The following is an 18835-nucleotide window of genomic DNA, read 5'->3' on the forward strand; positions in this document are numbered from 1 at the left end:
AACTCATCCTTAGCCATGATTGAACGGGCGCCTTGTTCTGTTAGACACGTGAGAGTTGTAATTTTTTCCACCATGCAAAAGCACCAGATTTTAATTTGAATGCTACTAATTTCACTTTTTTATGTTCTAGCATATCCATGTAATCAAAATATCGTTCTACTATAACTAATCAATCGAGGAAATCTTCTATACACAATAAGTCATTAAAACTGGGAAATTTGGCCTTACCTCGATAGTATCTTTTAGCATGATTTAGTCGATCGTCTTCATAGATCAGTCGTCGGGCAATGCCTCCACTAATGTCCTCGTCGTTGGAGCTTGACTCATCAGGGGTAGCCCTACGATTCACCTCTGGGAGTGCACTACAAAAATTGGGGTTGTGTTCTACAATGACCACATGCGGCTCAACATCACCTTTGGCTCGGGGTGGAATTAATGTATTTACAATACGGTAAAGGGTTGCCTGTAGCCCTTGCATAGTCAATTGACCTCCCGATGGAAAACTTTCACTTTTCCCGATAGATAACGTATCTATGGATCGTTTTCCACATGATTTTGGTCTATTCCGTTGTTAGTTGTCATTAGTCAGAAGGGAGTCCTTGCTCTGATACTAGTTGACGCAGGGAGGGATGTGATGAGGTCTATCACCCTCTTCCTTAGTGATAACTACTCCGAATCCATAGAGCTTTCTTGACTCCTCACAAAGCTTCTTCAAATTTACGAGGGATAAAAAATAGAAATAATTTTTAATAAATTAGAAATAAATTGATTGATGGTAAAAAATGAATTTATATCCTTTAAGTAATAATCTTAAACTTAGGTTATAGTTCTACACTCAAACTCCCTAAATAGTAGATGATTATGATTTCTACTAAACCTCATGGTTTTCAGCCAAAAATAGTAAGTGTTCAATTTGTCCTAACCATATTATTCTCTTAATTTTTTAAGCACTTTTTATGTTGGGCACCACTCCTAGATCTCAAAGGATCGAGCATTATGATCGAATTGAAATTGATTATTTACATTAAAAATAGAAATAAACTTTCGACTCTTGATGTGATGAAATCTAGCTAATCTAACGAAATCTTGCTAATCCAGCGCGGGTAACCTAAGCGTAGTGTTGGCTAAAGTAACTTCTCCCTCCCAAAATTATAAATGATAGGTTGAAAAACTTATTCGGGTTCGTGAGATACAATTATTTTAGGGTTCCGAGAATCTATCATTTCCGCCTCTGAAATGGCCTTCTCTACTCTTGTCCATCGGACTCATGGCACACTGTACAGCAGGTACGCCAGCCAATCCGCTTCCGAACAGTCGGCACTATAATTTAGTTTGTACTGTTTGAGTTGAAGCACGCCGCCTCTATAGTCTGTGACTGCCTGCGTATCAAGTGTCATACTCTGTAAGAGTATCGAATGGAACCGGATTGGCTGGTGTACCATGCACCGCCGACCTCGTGTGTTGACGTTACCCAGTTCCATGGGTCCCATCACGAGGTATATATTATATCCAAACCGTCTATCCATTTGGAGAGCTTACCGTAAGGATTTTGATGAAAATTAAGACAGATCCAAAGATCAAGTGAACCACACTGCAAAATTTTGCAGTGAGGGATTGAACGTCTACCACTGAAACTTTATTCGAGTAAGAGGTTTTGGATCCATCTGATATTTGTTTTTCCTCTTTATTTAGGTCCGTGTAACCCTATGAACGGATTGGATGTAAAATAAAAGTTATGGTGGGCCGTACGAATGTTTTAAGGGTGAGAATCATAGTCCCATTTCTATTTTGTGGTGTGGTCTGCTTGAGATATTTATATGACTCGTTTTTTGTATCATGCTCTAAAATGATTTAACAAAATGGATGAACGGTGTGGATATGATAAATACATCATTGTGGGCATTGTAACTTTGATCTCCTTTGAACCGTTCGTATAACTCGGAGCCGGAGGAGCGTCAGCTCTCTTCGCACGACACGTACCCACACCAGCCAGGTTGGTGGTGTATGGTACACCAGCCAATCCGCTTCCCAAATAACTCCCCTTTATCTCCCCTCTCTCCGACGTATTCCCTCCATTTCTCCGCCCCATCGCCGATTCCCGACTCACATCGCATTTCTAGAAACTCGGTCTCTCCAACCTCCGCCGATCCCACTCAAAATGCTCTGCTCAATCTCGACCGGAAAATCCGGTTCGACCTGGCTCGACCGCCTCCGTACCTCCAAAGGCTTCCCGGTCCAAACCGGCCTCGACCTGGAGCATTTCCTCAACCCTAACCCTACTTCCAAAGTCCCCACCAACCCCATCCCAGAAGAAAACTCTACCGGCTCGAATCACGACGCAACCCTCGATGGTGAAAAATCCACCGTTGATCGCAAGAAGAAAACCTCATCGAATCCCACCCCGCCAATGATGATAGGCGAAAAAAATAATGAAGATTGGTTCGATATAATGAGCAGCGTCTTGTCGGAACTCTTCAACATGGGAGACTCTTCAAGAATCCGAGCGCTCGATGTAAGGAGGAAGAAGAGCTCCCGGAAGCAGTCGAACCCTAGGATCTGCCCGCTGTCCACGTCTGCGAGTGTTGACGATAGCTGCCTAGCCGGCGTCCCCGCAATGTCGCCATCCAGCGTTGACAACAGCGTCGCGGAAGTGAAGGAATCGAGGAAGCAAGGGATTGCTGAATCCTTAAATCCGGAAGATGAGATCTTGCAGGCAGTCACTGTCGATTCGGATCTGTCTGCTTTTTCCCGTGCGGAGGTGACGATTATAGACACCAGCGCTCCGGCTTGGAAGTCGGAGAAGCTGATTTATAGAAAGGGGAGTGTTTGGAAGATAAGAGACAAGAAGCGGAATTCGTGGAATGCGTTAGCATGTCGAAAGAAGAGGAAATTAGGTCAAAGGGATGGAGATGGCGGGGAGGAAAAGCAGCAGAAGTCTTCGTTTTTACCATCCAATTCATTCAAAGAAGCCGTTAGTGAAGAGCATTTAATCTCATCGAATGAAGTAAGATGATGCCTTCATTTCCTTTAATTTTAATTTTAATTTTTCAAATGCATCTTGTTCTTCGCAATTCCCAAAATGTGTTTGGTGCATCCTTAGGGCTACTTCATGTGATAGATTATTGTCTTCTAATTCCCCTTCTAAAATTCAGTACTGCTTGGAAGACTATTATTTTGAGAATATAATTGCCTTTGATGGTTGATATGCTTTAGGCTGCACTTGGATTAATAAATGAAAAGAAAAAGGAAGATGATTCCTAGTATTCACAGTAGTGAAGTGGCCCTCAAATTTTGGTCATGTTTCTTTCATGTCCGTCTTGAAAGTAACATAATTCCAATCTAGAGCCTAAATCCTTAATATTGAGAGCTAAGGAAATTGAAATTTGGTTATTTCCACCTAACTGGACTAATGGTTGCAATGTGCATCAACGACACCCTTAGGGCCTGTTTGGTCAACGCCTAAAAATGACTTCATCTTATTTTTAGTTAACTGTAATTATGGATTAGAGATTATATTTCTTTTGGTAAGGATTAAAAATAATCTTGATAACCAACGATCTTGATCTCTAATACATAATTATAATTAACTAAAATGAGAAGAGCTCATTTTAAAGCGTCTACCAAACAGGCCCGTAATGTTTGAGAGAATGATTGCTTCTGGCGCCGTTACTTCATCTTAGGCAGCTGAAACCACTTATCCATCTTTAAGATTATGTACATCCATCCCTTTTCTGAGAGGGGTTATGCATATCTCCTCATGAAGGCACATCTACGTGGACAATGAGTTGGATTAAGAACATAGAGTGGATATGATGCTTACAATGTCAACACTCCATTCTAGGCAGGTGAAACCACTTATCTGTCTATAAGATTATCTCTATCTCTTGTCATGTAGGCACGTCTACGTGGAAACGAGTTGGATTTAGGACATAAAGTGGATATGATGGCACGCATTTCCACATTGTGAATCTAGAAGAGCTTTTGTAAATTGCTTGTATAATTCTTGCTTGATTTTGACCATTTCATTTTATGCCCCTCGTTTGTGCTTGGAAGTTAACAGCCTGAATGTATCCTCACTCTCCTCCGGGCAGTTTTGTATGCCTTGTCTTGTTAAGTGAACAAGCATTCAATCAAGATAAAGAATATTAATTGTCATGTTCACTTGCCAAAAAGCTGACGATCGACTGCCTATTTAATATCAAACCTCATCTTGTACTTACGCTGGGGACTGCAGTTGCAATTTGCTCATTGATAGTAGAATGTTATAAAATTTTCTATTCAGCAGGAAATTGGATTAGACCGTGATAGATTGCTGATGGCTCTGTTTTATAGGTTGGAGGTTATAGATTAGAGTTCAAACTTCTGTCTGGTTAGGTAGTGAAAGATAGGTTCTAGGGTTGGATTTATTGTATGATCTTCTTTCAAATGCGATAAGAGATCATTAAAGAAGGCCTCATGAAAGTTTTGAAGAATTTCTTAGAAGGTTTGCTTGAGTAGGGCTTAGATGTGACTTATCTTCTTTGACACACAAGAAGATGGTGGGAAGCTTAAAGATTTTAGACCCATTAGCTTGGTGGTTAGTGTTTATAAAATCATAGAAAAGGTTTGTCAAATCATAGCCGAGTGAAAGGAATGCAAGAGTGGTGGTATCATATGGATTGCTGGTATAGTTAGAGATGATAAGGGAGAAATTAAAATGACTATGTTATGTGTCTCCACCAGTGAAGAAAGGATGAAAAAGGAGCCAAAGTTAGGAAGCTATTAGGAGGCTTAAGGATTTGCCGATTGTCAGGGCAGGAAAAGTTACTTAGAAGGAGATTAGAAGGAGACTCATTGTACTACATTTTGGGTTTTTAGAAGAAATGTGATGTAGGACAACTAACCACTTGCTCTAAAAGCTTGAACTAAGAGAGCCCCAAATCCATGGGTTCTGCCCCCTCGTGGGCCCCAAATCACATGGGTTCCACATCACACGAGTCACCCGCCTCACACGGGTCCCAAATTACATGGGTTCCGCAAGCCGCCCATCCCGAGTGTGCCCCCGCATCCCACATGCCACCCCACTCGAGTCCGGTGTGAAAATGCCCTCGCATTAATCATGCCCGGTGAGCAAGGTGTCTTGTATCGGTATCGGTTGGCGTAACGGTGCCCTTCGAAACCGATACGGATACGGGGGCGTAACGGCGATACGGGGGCGTAACGGCCCGTAACGGCACAATTTTTTTTTTTGCCAAAAAAATATGAATTCAATCCGGAATATTCTAAGCATTCCAAATATGCATTCATTTATAAATTGGAACATGTTTATGGTGGTGTAACGGTCCACTCTTTGGTGAGAAGTTGTATCGGACTGTCTGATTAATTTTTTAACTAGGTAACTTGAATTTGACTACAAAATTCATATATTTAATTTTTTTTAATATTTAATTTATATACTTAACAACTTGATATCATTTCTCCCAATAGTTCTTTTAAAAAAAATGAAATTATATTCAGGTAGATGGCGTCGCCAATTTGGGGCCGACTTGGAGGACCAATCTATTCTCCAAATCAGCCTCAAATTCATGTCATTTATTGTCATTATCCCACTTATAAATTGGTGGACATTTATTGGATAGTGAATCATAAAAAAATAAAAATAAATCAAAAGGCCCTATTTTAAAAAATAAAAGCTCACAAATTAACAATTAAAACTATTCAAATAATTTGATTTTGGCATTGAGAGTTAGCAATTGCAGTCCATAATTTAATTATCAAATTTTAAGTTAATATATGTCTCGTGTACAATTTTTTAAGGCTTGAATTAGGAGGGACTCAGATGTAAAGTGCAGCACATGTGTCAAAGTTTTTTGGGCCCCACCCGTGATGAATGTGTTATATCCACACCGTCCATCCATTTTGCCAAATAATTTTAGGGCATGAGCCCAAAAATGAGGCACATCCAAAGCTCAGGTGGATTGCACCATAAAAAACAATAATAATTAAATGTTCACTGTTAAAAATTTATTGGGGGCTAGAAAAGTTTTAGATCAAGCTGACATGTGTGTTTTCCTTTCATCCACGTCAATGTGACCCAATTAATAGGTTAGATTGAAAATAAACATTACAGTAGACTTTAAGAAAATTTTAATGGTGAGCATTCTATAACCACTATTTCCTATGGTGTGGTCCACCTGAGATTTGGATATTACTAATTTTTTGAATCCTGACCTAAAATGACGTGGCAAAATGGATGGACGATATGGATAAAAAATATACATCATAGTGGGGCCCACTCGGGTCTAATCAGATTGGATGGAAAATAAACGTTACCGTGCGCCCTACGAATTATTTAACCGTGAAAATCATTATCTCTGTTGCTATTTTTGGTGTGGTCCAGATGATCTCTGGATATAATTCATTTTTTGGGTGGTGCTCTAAAATGATCTCTGAAAATAGATGAACGGTGTAGATGTAATAAATACATCACTGTGGAGCCCATATAACTTTGATCTCCTTTGAACCGTTCATACAACTCGGAGCTCGAGGAGTGTCAGCGCTCGTCGTTGCGTGACATGTACCTATAGCAGTCAGCAGCTAGTTGCTGCAAATTAATAAAAAATGGAGAGAGAGGGAAACGAAAAGAAAAAAAGAGGGAAAGAAGAGAAAAGAAAAAAAGAGGGAAAGGGGGAAAGAAGAGATTGAGAGAGAGAGAGAGAGAGGGTGTGAGAGAGAGAAGAAGAAGAAGAAGAAGAACAGGAAGAAGCCGCAGTAGGGAGCAGTTGCAGCTGCTCGAGAAGAAGAAGAAGAAGAAGAAAGAGAAGAAGAAGAAGAAAAGAAAGGAAAAAAAGGTAAGTTTTTTTTTTGTTTTTTGTTTTTTTTTTTTTAAAGGGCCCGTAACAGCAGTTATGGGTCCGTAACGGCCATTATGGCCAGTAACAGCCCCGTAACGGCCACAGAATTCCGCAACGGACGTTTCGACCCAGTATCGCGTAACGGGTCCCGCCATTACCGTTACATATCGGCCGTTACGGCCGATACGTAACCGATTTGGGATACCATGCGGGTGAGGAGTCTTGAACACAAGACTTCCTACTCTGATACCAATTTGATGCAGGACAATTAACCACTTGCTCTAAAAGCTCGAACTGATAGAGCATGGCGAATTAATCCCTTTATCTCATAGCCCAAGCCCCACATCCATAGTTTAAGTCCTTGGCTGAACCCTTCTCGCGGGCCCCAAATCACATGGGTTCCGCGGGTCCCTCATCCCGAGTGTGCCCCCGCATCCCACAGGCCACCCCACTCGAGCCCGGTGTGAAAATGCCCCCGCGTTAAAATGAGGGTCCTTGGAGACTTGAATTTCCTTGTGGAGATTGCTCATTCACAAGTCAATTTTGTTACCATTTTAATGGTCCTTGTGAAACCAATATTAAGCTGATAGTCTTGTGAAGGGATTTATGAGACTCCATTGGAATTGTGTAATCTTTGCCCTTTCTTTGATGTATTTGCTTTTGTTCTTTCACAAAGGTAGTTAATTATAAAACAGGCCTTCAAGGATTTTGGAGAGATTAATTTCTCCTTCTCAAGGAGCTTTCATCATGAGGTAGACTGGTTTTGGATGTGGTGATTTTGGTGGATGTATGTGATGACTCAAGAGAGGGTGCTTCTGGGAAGGTGTGCAATGTTGATGCAGGAAAATAATCTGACGACCGTTTTTGGAATTCAAATAAGAGAACATGGGATTTGTTCGCTGGTGGAAACAATGAGCAAATTCTTGCATATCGGCAGGTTAATTTTCTTTTTTAGTTAATTGGTCCCCATTTGGCTTCTTCAATAATTTGAGAGACTTGAGACAGTGCTTCTGAATTCTTTTCTTCATTTATTTTATTTTATTTATGGTGGATTGAAGTAGCTAATCTTCATTTGTGAGCGATACTTTTTGCTTTTGGAGCTTTGATTAGACAACCATCAAATTTGAAGGTGCACCACATTTGAAGGCTACCTTTGGTTGTTATGAATTAATCAGGTCTAAGGGTGAAGTTGGCAAGGATCAAACTTTTGGGTGGGGATGGATCAAATTTTTGGGTGGAGACGGACCTTGAGAACATTGCCACGAGTTTTGTTTGAAAGTTGGGTTCTTTCTCATCCTCTTACCTTGGCCTTTCACTATGCATCATGATGCTTCCAAGATATGTTCTTATTATTGAGCAGTTTGGAAAGAAATTGTACACATGGTAGAAGAAAACCCTTATATTTGATGGTGGAACCACCCTCTTAAAGCTGGTCCTAGCAAATATGCATTTATACTCGGTTGCTGTAGGTTTGGACTACATAGAGTGCCTAAAAGAAGTTTCATTTGTAGAAATTGTGGGATGAAAGGCTAAAGTTTTAAGTACCATCTTGTGTGACTAGATGAGATCTTAAAGAAAAAATGGATTAAAGAAAAGTAATCTTAGGACTCTTAATCAAGCATTGCTTCTGAAAGTGGTTATGGAGGTGTGGAAAGGATGAAGCCTTCAAAGGACTCTAGGTCTACTGCTCAAGAAGAGGGTTCCGAGGCTGGGTTAGAGTTTAGGAGCGCCACAACTAATTTACATACTAGAACAAATTAGAGTTTGCAAGGTGTAAATTCGACAATTGTGGCTTCTATGAGATTTCTTGTATATTGGGTTTTGCTATTTTGGGGTCATTCTACTAGTAGTAGGACCACATAGTTATGTTCATTTAGATTAACATCTAATGGAAGAAACAAACTGAATTGCATAGGAACATTATCCCATGTATAACAAAGTTAGTGCAAGTTTTGAGGTCAAGGGTTTAGGAAGGCAATTAGTGAAATTGAGATCTCTTTTGAAATGCAGGTATTGTTCCATGAGTGCTAGGGACAAGGCGCTAGGGTTGGACGGGTACCCTATTGCTTTCTTCATGTGTTCTAGGAAGTGTTAAATGATGATTTGATGGCTTTTACTAGTGAATTCTTCATCACACTCATTCCAAATTAGGAAAGCATAAAAGTTTTTGGAGGACTTTAGGCCTATCAGCTTGATTGGGAGCCATCATGAAAAAAAAAAAAATTGACTTGTAACGGTTGTTACAACCCTCGTAATGGCTCGTTACACTCCCCCTAAAGGCCGTAACGGTCCATTACAGGGCCAATGTAGTTTTTTATTTTTCAATTAAAAAAAAAGAGACCGCAATGACCGTTATGATCATTACAACCCTTATCATAAAGGTAACGTTGGTGGCCATTACGACCATTGTTACCAGAATACCTTGCTTGCAAGATTTTGGAAGGTGTTAGGGAATGCCATTTCAAAAGCATAGGGAGCGTTTGTCTTTGGTAGAAAAATCTTAGAAGGTACTTCGATTTTGCATTAGTGCATCGACTCCTACCATGGTGAAGTTAGAGATATCATTTGCAAGCTAGATCTTGAATAAGTGTATGATTATGCAGATTTTCTCGGTGATATGCTATTTTTGTTGCGTCTGTGGTGAGAAATGGTAAAAATGGGTCTCCTAAAATCTTCTTGAAGGCATCACGAGGTCTAAGGCGGGGGGACCTGTTGTCTCCCTCTCTGCTTGTGGGGGTGGCAAAGGCGTTTAATAGGACGTTGGAAAGAGGGAATCCAGTGGGACTCATCAACGGGTTCAGGGTGGAGAACACAACCATCTGAGCGTCTCATCTTTAGTCTGTTGATGACTCTCTTATATTCTGTGATATTACTATTGAGTAGGTGGATTGCCTTGGGGATGAATGCTATTATTCACAAAAGAAAAATGTTGGGCATAAATACTTCGAATGCGGAATTGGAAGAATTGGCAGAGATGTTCAGTTACAAATTAGGCCATTTCCATCATCATATTTGGGTCTCTCGCTCTATATTGGTAGCATGTGAAATGTTTGTGGGATAAGGTGATTGAAAAGAAACCTTTTGAGATGGAAAAGCATACATCTTTCTTGGGGTGTGGAAAATTGACCTTAATCTAGTTAGTGATGTCCAATATGCTAGTAATACTGCACGTCGTTGTTCCAATGTCCTGCCTCTGTATTACATAAACTGGTAAGGATTAGGAGATTTATTATTATTATTATTATTATTATTTTTTATTTTTTTTGGGGGAGAGGAACAAGAATTTCACTTATTGCATTTGGAAGAGGCTTATAAGCCAAAAGAGAAGGGGCGTGGGTATTAGGGAGTTAATATGTATGAACCTTGCTCGTTTAGATAAATGGTTATGGAGGTTTGGTACAAAGGTAGGAGCCTTGTGGAAAGAGGTGATATTTTCCAAGTATGGAGTTGGGGGGTAGTTCACAAAGGACTCATCCTCATACAAGGCCTGATCAGCTTGGAAGGTGATGATGGTAATGGCTACAAGTTTCTAGGAAGGAAGCAACTATTTCCTTGGTAAGGGCGCTCGCATTTGGTTTTACAGAGACGCGTGGAGGATAGTGTGTGGGTTAAGCCTTTCCCTTGCTAGCCAAGTTAGCGCTGGAGGCGAATATTTCTGTTTCTTCGCATGTCTCTATGGCGGGAGGCATCTCAGTGTGGACCCCTCTGTGCCAAAGGAACCTTGTGGATGAGGAATTGGAACATGTGATCTAGTTATTTATTTATTTTTTGTTTTGGCATTCTAGCCCTCTTAGAGCTGAAAGCGACACTTGGCACATGGAAATGGGAGAACTCCGTTTCATTCTAAGTTTGATAATTTTACATGGTGTTTTGCCAAGGATCCAAAGCATCCCAATTGCATTGTGGTCTTATGGGGAACACCCCAAGGTTTCAGCATTTGCTTGGTTGGTTGAACAACCTTTAGAAAAGGCATATTGTCATCCCTAACATGTCTTATGTGTTTGTAGGATGCAGAGTTGGTCAACAACCTTTTCTTGCATTGTTCCTATGTCAGAGCCGTTCGGGCATGCTTCTTGAGTTTATTATTTCATTGTTATTGGGTACTTCCTGAATCAATTGGGGCCCTTTTCCTTGCCTAGTGTAAGGAGGGCTTGGGCCATGGCAGAAAGTCGTGGAGGCTCTCTCCTTGCTAGTTTATGGACTTTGAGGGAAGGAATGATAGATGTTTTCATAATCAATGTAGGGATCCATACGAGTTGTTGAGAAGCGCCCAATTGGATGTAATGGATTGGGTTTCATCTATTAAGGCCGGTTTGGGCGTGCTTCTATTTCATTGTTATTGGGTAATTCCAGTATCAATTGGGGCCTTTTTCCTTGCCTAGTGTGGGGAAGGCTTGGGCCATGGCAGAAAGTTGTGGAGGCTCTCTCCTTGCTAGTTTATGGACTTTGAGGAAAGGAATGATGGATATTTTCACAATAAATGTAGGGATCCGTACAAGGTGTTGAGAAGCGCCCAATTGGATGTAATGGATTGGGTTTCTTCTATTAAGGCCCTTTCCATTTGTTCTCTAGCCTCTATCTTGGGCTTTTGTTCTAGAATTTGGTGTAGCCATGTTGTTGTCGTCTTCATAAAATAAGCTTAGTCATCTTTTAAAAAAGAAAAAAACAAAAAACTCAAGCCAGTGAATACACTTTGATATACCTCAGAAGAGCCGTGCTAGAATGGCAGACATGACCACTCATAAGGTAAAGTTCACTAAAACATGTCCTGGACCAAAATATAGTATTAGTCCACTAGAAAAATGGATGTTCGGACAATAAGTCCAGCGATCTATATTCAAAGCACGTGTGGCTTGCTTGATGAGTGTACCATTTTCATTTTTGGTTTATGACGTGTTCATTGTACACAAAATACCAAATGAATGGCCCAAATCTTTCACTAGATTGTCAACGGTTCGGGTCATAGGGTGGCCCTATGGCCTACCCGAGATGATTACGTTCCAGTCTTGCTAGGTTCAAACAATATTTTAAATAAAGAATAGCGTGTAGCATAGCGTTCACCCCTTTGAAGCATGGGGCGTAAGCTACAATGTGTAGCTTACTCTACATGCTACTTTAGATTTTTATCAAAGTTGCGTTTGGTTGCACCAATTCATGATATTTTGCACCAAATTAGACTAATTAATAATGAAATTTAACACAAATTCATGATATTTGGTGCAACCAAGCGCAACCGAAAGTAATAGGAAAGGGCAATGATTAAATATGAAGGTAAAGAAAGAGCAATGAAACTGATTGAATATTGTTACTTGCGTTATTTTACTAAAAGCATTAAAAAGATTAGCTAATTTTTATTGAAATTATAAAAATGTAATCAATTATTGAAAACATTAATTGATTTTAATGTTGTAGTGAAAAATAACTTGTAACGTAAGCTACATAGTGTGTAGCATAGTCTATGTAGAATGTAACATACGCAAATCATCATATAACACAGGCTAGCATAACTATTTGATCACTAGGTCCAAGTCTAGCTTTTGAGGACCTAGACCTGTTCCTGGATCCAATCAGGTTGGTGTCGTCGTCAGATCTTTGGACCTTGGTTTTAAGTTGCATTTGGGTCAGGTCTGGGTCAAGGGCATTTGCATGGTCTGGGTCAGGACCGGCGTACACAAACGGGCTACACTGACACATGCATGGTGTGTAAATGGGCTTTATCTTAAGTGTGTAACTTAGTAAACCTCATTCTGTTGCTAGAGTAATTAATTTATATTTACTATATGTGACATCAGTATTAAAATTAACTGGACCCTACCCAGGCCCGACTGACCTGTTTTCGACTGGGTCTAAGATGGTGGTCTATTCTTCCTTATCAAACCTGACTAGATCCATTTTGTAACTAGGATTCAATGTGGCAGTACCATGACCTGATCCATTTTGTAAACAGTTACATAACATTGTCAGACCCGTTAAAATCTAGTTGGGTGCATTTGGTACCCATGGGTCCAAGTACCCGTTGACAACCCTAGCTCACTTGTGCCATGTTGGGTAGATCATGTTTAAGATTATATTTTGGTCTTGGATTTTGCCGAGAAAAGGGAGAGAGAGAGAAAGGGAGAGGGGAAGGATGCAGTGAGGAGTGAGAGGTGTTAAATCAGGATGGGATTATGAAGGGTAAAATTGGCAGTAAGTTCGACTAAATGGGCTTCGATGATCTCTTCTGGTGGGGGCTGTTTATTGACAACTATTGTATAATGGGTTTTCATGGAATGAAATTATACATGTGGGGTTTTGTGTCCTAGTTTTATTTTTATCTTTTAATTCGGAAGCTTTTGGTAGTTTCCCCATTTTCATACACATAACATACATTTTTCTATTCCATTTTCAAAGTTTTATGCATATTGTTCTTAAAGCATTTGCATATATGGCTTTTTGTTACGAAGAGTGAAAAGGCCAAATACATCAAATAAGGGGCCGCAAAATTCCCTACTGTGATCATAGATTTGTGGACCTGAAATAACCTCTTTGACTGATTCCATTGGGTGCAGTGAATAGAGGTGTAGCATTCAACTATAAAAGAATTTCGAATCCCATACAAATCTAACTATCATTGCTCATGAATCTTTGACTATAAAATCAAGAGTTAAAGATCTTATACCCTATAGGTGTAAATTACTATTTTTTATTTTCTTTTTTCGTTACGTAGGGTTATGCTTGGTAGACCAAGGTCACATGGCCTATGGAATCATTTATAGGCAGTGTTTTAAATATCGACGATATCGGCTGATATTTCCCACAATATTTCTTGGTATCCCACTTGTGCGATACGAAACGCACAAGTAGTAGGATATATCCCACATGTTCGATCCGGTGAGCATTTTTTATTTTCAATCCTTTTTTTTTTTTTTTCCTGTAAATCATGTTAAATCAGTGTCGAATTGTTAAGAATCCATGTTTTTTCATATTTTGCATGAAAAATCATGGATTGAGAGCTTCAATTTTGAGATTTGGAGGAGGACCGAGTTTTGGAAATTTGAATTTTTTTTATAATAAATTTTCCAATTTCTCGCAAATCGGTTGCAATATTTGTGTCCAAACATAAAATTAAACATGTATGTAACCTGATTTAATGATTCTTCTTTTTCTTTTGAATGTAGTGCTTATGTTTCCACACGTCTTCTTACATTTATAAATTATAAATAAACTTTGAATATACTTGTATCAATTCAGTTATACGACGCATATAATAGGACCCCATATAAAGAAAACTTATTAAGCGCACTTGTTTTTTTGTAATGTTTTGATTTGTAAGTGTGTATTAATGTCTTTTTTAACAATCAATGAAATTTTATTGAAAATTTTGACCAATTTCCAATGTTTCCTCATTTTTCCAACAACAATGATACATTACGCGATATAACCAAAACATCCCATGCGATAACCGATACGTATCTATATCCCAAGGGTGCGATATGTAATGCGATACCAATATTTCGAACAGTCTATAGGTACCTAGATGTATCGCCTTGAGTACACTCGTTTCATATGTCTCTGAGTTGGTTGGCATTACTGACTGTAGCAAATACCTAATTCACCAACCTCCCTATATTTTCCGTTCCAAATTGTGCGGTCTGGATAATGGTCCATTTCCGATACGAGGCTATTATTTTTACCAACCTGAAATTATAGTCCTAGACTCATGGGTGTTGAAGAAGTCATAATGCAAATTTATTTGAATGTGGTGATCCGTGCCATGGTTTATGCAATAGCATGCATATAATATTAGGGTTTGTTTGGCATGCAAAATTTTCATAACTAAAATTTTGTACAAGTGAAAAAAAGAAAAGATCACACAATGGATGGGCTGGATTTGTGATCACATCTCAGTGAGCCCAATAAATGATATGGGGTTAACCCCTCTCAACTGTTGTACGTGGTGTGGCCCACCCAAGTCATGGATTGACTTGATTTTTAAGCCCACAGCCCACCATGAACTGGTGTATCTGGCCGATGGGGTAGATGTTCAACACATCCTGGTGGGGCCACACAGCTGAACCTCATGGGAACTTCCCATGAGGTCGACCTCATAGTAGCTTGAGAAATGGTGAGGTTGACCTCATGGTACACCATGAGGTCGACCTCACGGGAACTTCCCGTTTGGTTGAGCTGTGTGAGCCCCTCCGTGATGTGATGCCTGTCAACATCAACAACACTGCATTTGATGGGTCCCCTTTAGGTTATGGGTTATCCCAAAAATCAGCCGGAACTCAGGTGGCCCGTTACATGTACATAAACAGAGAGAGAGACCAGTCAGGGCAGGGCAAACGGCTTGGGTTGTGGGTTTGCTCCAACAGATGTGATGGATGGATGGATTTCACGGTGTTCCGCATCACATGGACCAATCGGATTTTGTGCCACAAAAGGTGCGGTCGAGTTCTCACTAGAGGCTCAATCATTGCTCTGCCCCATCCATCATGTAAGGCTTAGCATTGATTGCCTGTCCCTTTTAAAAGGCACTTCAATCAGATGATCTTATCCATCCGATTGATGGGTAGTAAAATGGATGGTTCACATTGTTTAGAATAGAGAAGATCCAACTTTATATTGGGGCCACCTTTCGTTGCCCATCTCACCACAAAATTGCTTTGGTCCATGGATCCTAACCAGGCGATCAATGGGTAGGAAAATGAATGGTTTGTATTAAATATAGAGGTTCGATTCAGCCATTGATCTAGTTTCCATCGTGTGTGGCCCATCATTGATTGTCACATCTTTAGGGCTCCCAATGGGCCATGTTGGCCTGGCCCGCCTTGTGTTGGACTTGGGCTGGGGTATCAGGCCCGAGAGCATGGCTCGGGCTAAAACTCAGGCCATTTTTAAAAATCAGGCTGGACTTGGAATGTGTACAGCCTAGCCCGAATCTGGCCTGGCCTAACTATTACTAACTTGCAATGGCAATTTTATTATAAAAGAAACTCTAGGTACGTTTGACATAACAGAGGGAAGGAAAAGGTCCAAGCTCGGGTGGGCCACACTGTGGTGTTTATGTCAAATCACCTTATATTAGGCCCAATACACAAAATCAGACCCATTGGTTATTTAGATGGACAGGCCTGATTTTTGGGTCTAGGGCCTGAGTTTTTGTGTGGCATCTAATGGATGGAGTGGATTTTAGATAATCATTATGGTGGGCTTTGTAAAAATCAAGGGTGGATGCCTCTCTCCCAACTGTTTTCATTGGTGTGCCCCACTTTAATTACACGTTGGCTTGATTTTTTTGGTCTGACACCTAACATGGGATTACACATCTAATGGTCAGAGTGGATCCCATATACACATAACAGTGGGCCCGGTAAATAAAAAATAAAAAAATCAACGGTTGGAGTCTGTAAAATTCTTTTTTTTTTTTTCCTTATTACGTTAGCAGAACAACTGGTAGACGGACGCCTACCCTTGATTTTTTAGGGGTCTCATGGTGATGTGTATTTGAAATCCCTGCTCCAACCATTGGATATGTAATCGCCGGTTAGGACCAGAACTAAAAACTCAGGTTGACTTGTGATTAAGGAGCGCCACAACAAAGGAAACAGTTGAGAGAGATGTCCATCTTTAGTTTTTACAGGCCCACCATGATGATTATAAGAAATCTACTCCAACAGGGCCCACCATGATGATTATATGAAATCTACTCCAATCATTATATGTCATAACAAAAAGTAGGCTTGAGACCCAAAGCATTCGGCACACATGTGATTCAGGTGAACCGCATCAAGTAAAACAGTGTGTGGAGGATGAGTGTTACCCTGTAATATATACTATATACTGTTTCTATTTGTGTGATCCACCTGATTTTTTGGGGCTGGGCTTACCATGGGGTGATGTACCTGGTGGTCTGGGTGGATTTCACTTAACAACCATGGTGGGGCCCACCGTAGCCACCTCACATCTCTCTCTCTCTCTCTCTCTCTCTCTCTCTCTCTCTCTCTCTCTCTCTCTCCTTGGTTGAGCTTGGGTTCGGGCCCAACAAAAAAGACAAGGCCAGACTCGGACTGGACTATTTTATCCGATCACTAGCCTAGTCTGGGTTTGAGCTTACGTTGAGCAACACAGGTAATATTGATTATGATACTGGAGGTCCAACGACTCCAATCGTTGATTGGACCGTCCATCATCTGGGTCCGACATTTATTACCTCTCTTAAAAGTCACTTCGATTGAATGATCCTGACCATTTGATTGTTGGCTAAGAATATGGACAATCCATATTTCATTAAAATAGTGAAGGTCCAATCATTGATTTGGGCCATTCATCTTGTGGGGCCACCTTCATTGCCCATCCCTCGTAAATGTCGCTGCGATAAGATGATCCTAACTATCTATTCAATGGCCGAGAAAATGGACGGTCCATATCGACTATAATAGAGTTCTAGTCATTGATCTAGACTATCCATTGTTTGGGCCCACCTTTGATTGCACGTCCCTCTTAGAAGTCACTCGGATTGAATGATCCTAGCCATCTGACAATTGCTATGAGACGGATGGTCCATATTGATTTAATAGAGAAGGCTCGTTCATTGGTTTGGATTGTCCACCATGTGGGTTCCACCTGTGATTGCCTGCCTCTTTAGAAAAATTACGTTGATTGGATGAAAGAGAGAAGGAGAGGGATGGGTTGGGTGCTTTGTAAATCATAACGAAAGATTTTGAAAAAAATTCACATGAAGGCCAAACACCCTCTGTTTAAAGTGAAAATATTAAAGAAATATCGATTTTACAGAATGCTACTTAAATTGCAATCTCATGTTACCTAGATGCTCCTTAATACAATGCATGATATATATATATATATATATATATATGTGTGTGTGTGTGTGTGTGTGTGTGTGTGTGTGTGTGTGTGTGTGTGTGTGTAAAGTTGAGAGGGGTTACCCTCCATTAAAACATTCACAATCATTTGTTAGGCCCACGGAGATGTGGTTCACAAATTCACCCCATCCATTATGTATGTCCCACTTGGATGAGGGGTCAGACCAAGTTTCAGACGCATCCAAATTTAAGGTGGGCCCCACCAAGTGCTTTTATATGTTTTATGAATGTCTTCACATGATTTTAGATGGTATGGACCACTTGAGTTCTGTACAGGGCTAATTTTTGGGATCTCCCATAATTTAAGGGGGACGCATCAAATGCATGGTGTTGATGTTCGACACGCATCACGGTGGGGCCCACGCAGAGACCTCATGGGAAGTTCCCATGAGCTCGACCGCATAGAACCTTTTCCTATATATATATATATATAGTACTATGAGGTAAACCTCATGGGAGCTTCCCATGAGGTCGAACTCTGTGGCCCCACCGTGATGTCTTTCAAACATATAAACCATGCATTTGGTGGGTCCTATCTAGGTTATGGGATGTCCCAAAAATCAGCCGTATCCATACACATATGTAGAGCTGGGTAGGGGATGACTCGACTCATCTGACATGGTCAGATCCGACTCGACTCAACCCAAAACTTGATCCAGTCATACTCGACCCGATCCGAAACTCGACTTTGACTCGACTCGGGTTGTCGGTTAAGGTGTGTAAAAAAACCCCTTTTCTCTTTCTCTCTACCCTAACCCTACCCGCCGTACACTCGCACCAGATCGGAACCTACCCGATCTGAAAACCATTCTTGCAACAACCTCTCTCTCTCTCTCTCTCTCTCTCTCTCTCTCTCTCTCTCCTCTGCACTCCCTCCCTCCCTCCCTTTGTCCCTCATATTTCGAGCTCGGGTCGGTCCGTCAGCAATCCGGCAGCCATTCTCGATTAATAGGTAATTTTTAAGTTAGTTATTTATTTATTAAATTGTAATTTGCCAGGGATGGCTCGGGTACGTCCGGGCTGGCTCGAGTGTGGTGCGGCCGGGCTCATTGTGCTGCGTTCGACTTGACTTGGGTGCGGTGCGGACGGACTCGCTATGGTTCGTCTAGCCTGGCTCGGGTGCGACCGGACTCACTG

General features: G+C 40.7%; 1 protein-coding gene across 3 annotated transcripts; it reads left to right on the forward strand.

Moving 5' to 3' along the window:
• Positions 1-1983: 1983 nt before the first annotated feature.
• On the forward strand, positions 1984-13134 carry LOC131248652 (uncharacterized). Of its 3 annotated transcripts, none has more exons than XM_058249028.1 (2): positions 1984-3004; positions 10841-11056. In XM_058249028.1, exons 1-2 carry the CDS (start codon positions 2159-2161, stop codon positions 10970-10972), a joined length of 978 nt encoding a protein of 325 aa, XP_058105011.1. In that variant the 5' UTR covers positions 1984-2158; the 3' UTR covers positions 10973-11056. The 3 variants fall into 3 exon arrangements, with proteins under 3 accessions (XP_058105011.1, XP_058105012.1, XP_058105013.1); XM_058249029.1 differs by lacking the exon at positions 10841-11056 and adding an exon at positions 11077-13134 and having other exon boundaries at positions 1986-3004; XM_058249030.1 differs by lacking the exon at positions 10841-11056 and adding an exon at positions 3764-3799 and having other exon boundaries at positions 1988-3004.
• Positions 13135-18835: the final 5701 nt, after the last annotated feature.

The sequence above is a fragment of the Magnolia sinica genome, chromosome 6 (genome assembly GCF_029962835.1).
Source record: "Magnolia sinica isolate HGM2019 chromosome 6, MsV1, whole genome shotgun sequence".
NCBI classification, from domain to species: domain Eukaryota; kingdom Viridiplantae; phylum Streptophyta; class Magnoliopsida; order Magnoliales; family Magnoliaceae; genus Magnolia; species Magnolia sinica.

What these genes read in the sequence shown, in the direction of transcription:
- LOC131248652 (XM_058249028.1), top strand. Translation starts at nt 2,159, where the DNA reads ATGCTCTGCTCAATCTCGACCGGAAAATCCGGTTCGACCTGGCTCGAC. An exon ending in ATTTAATCTCATCGAATGAA is followed by an intron (nt 3,005 to 10,840) that starts GTAAGATGATGC and finishes ATGTGTTTGTAG; the next exon opens with GATGCAGAGTTGGTCAACAA.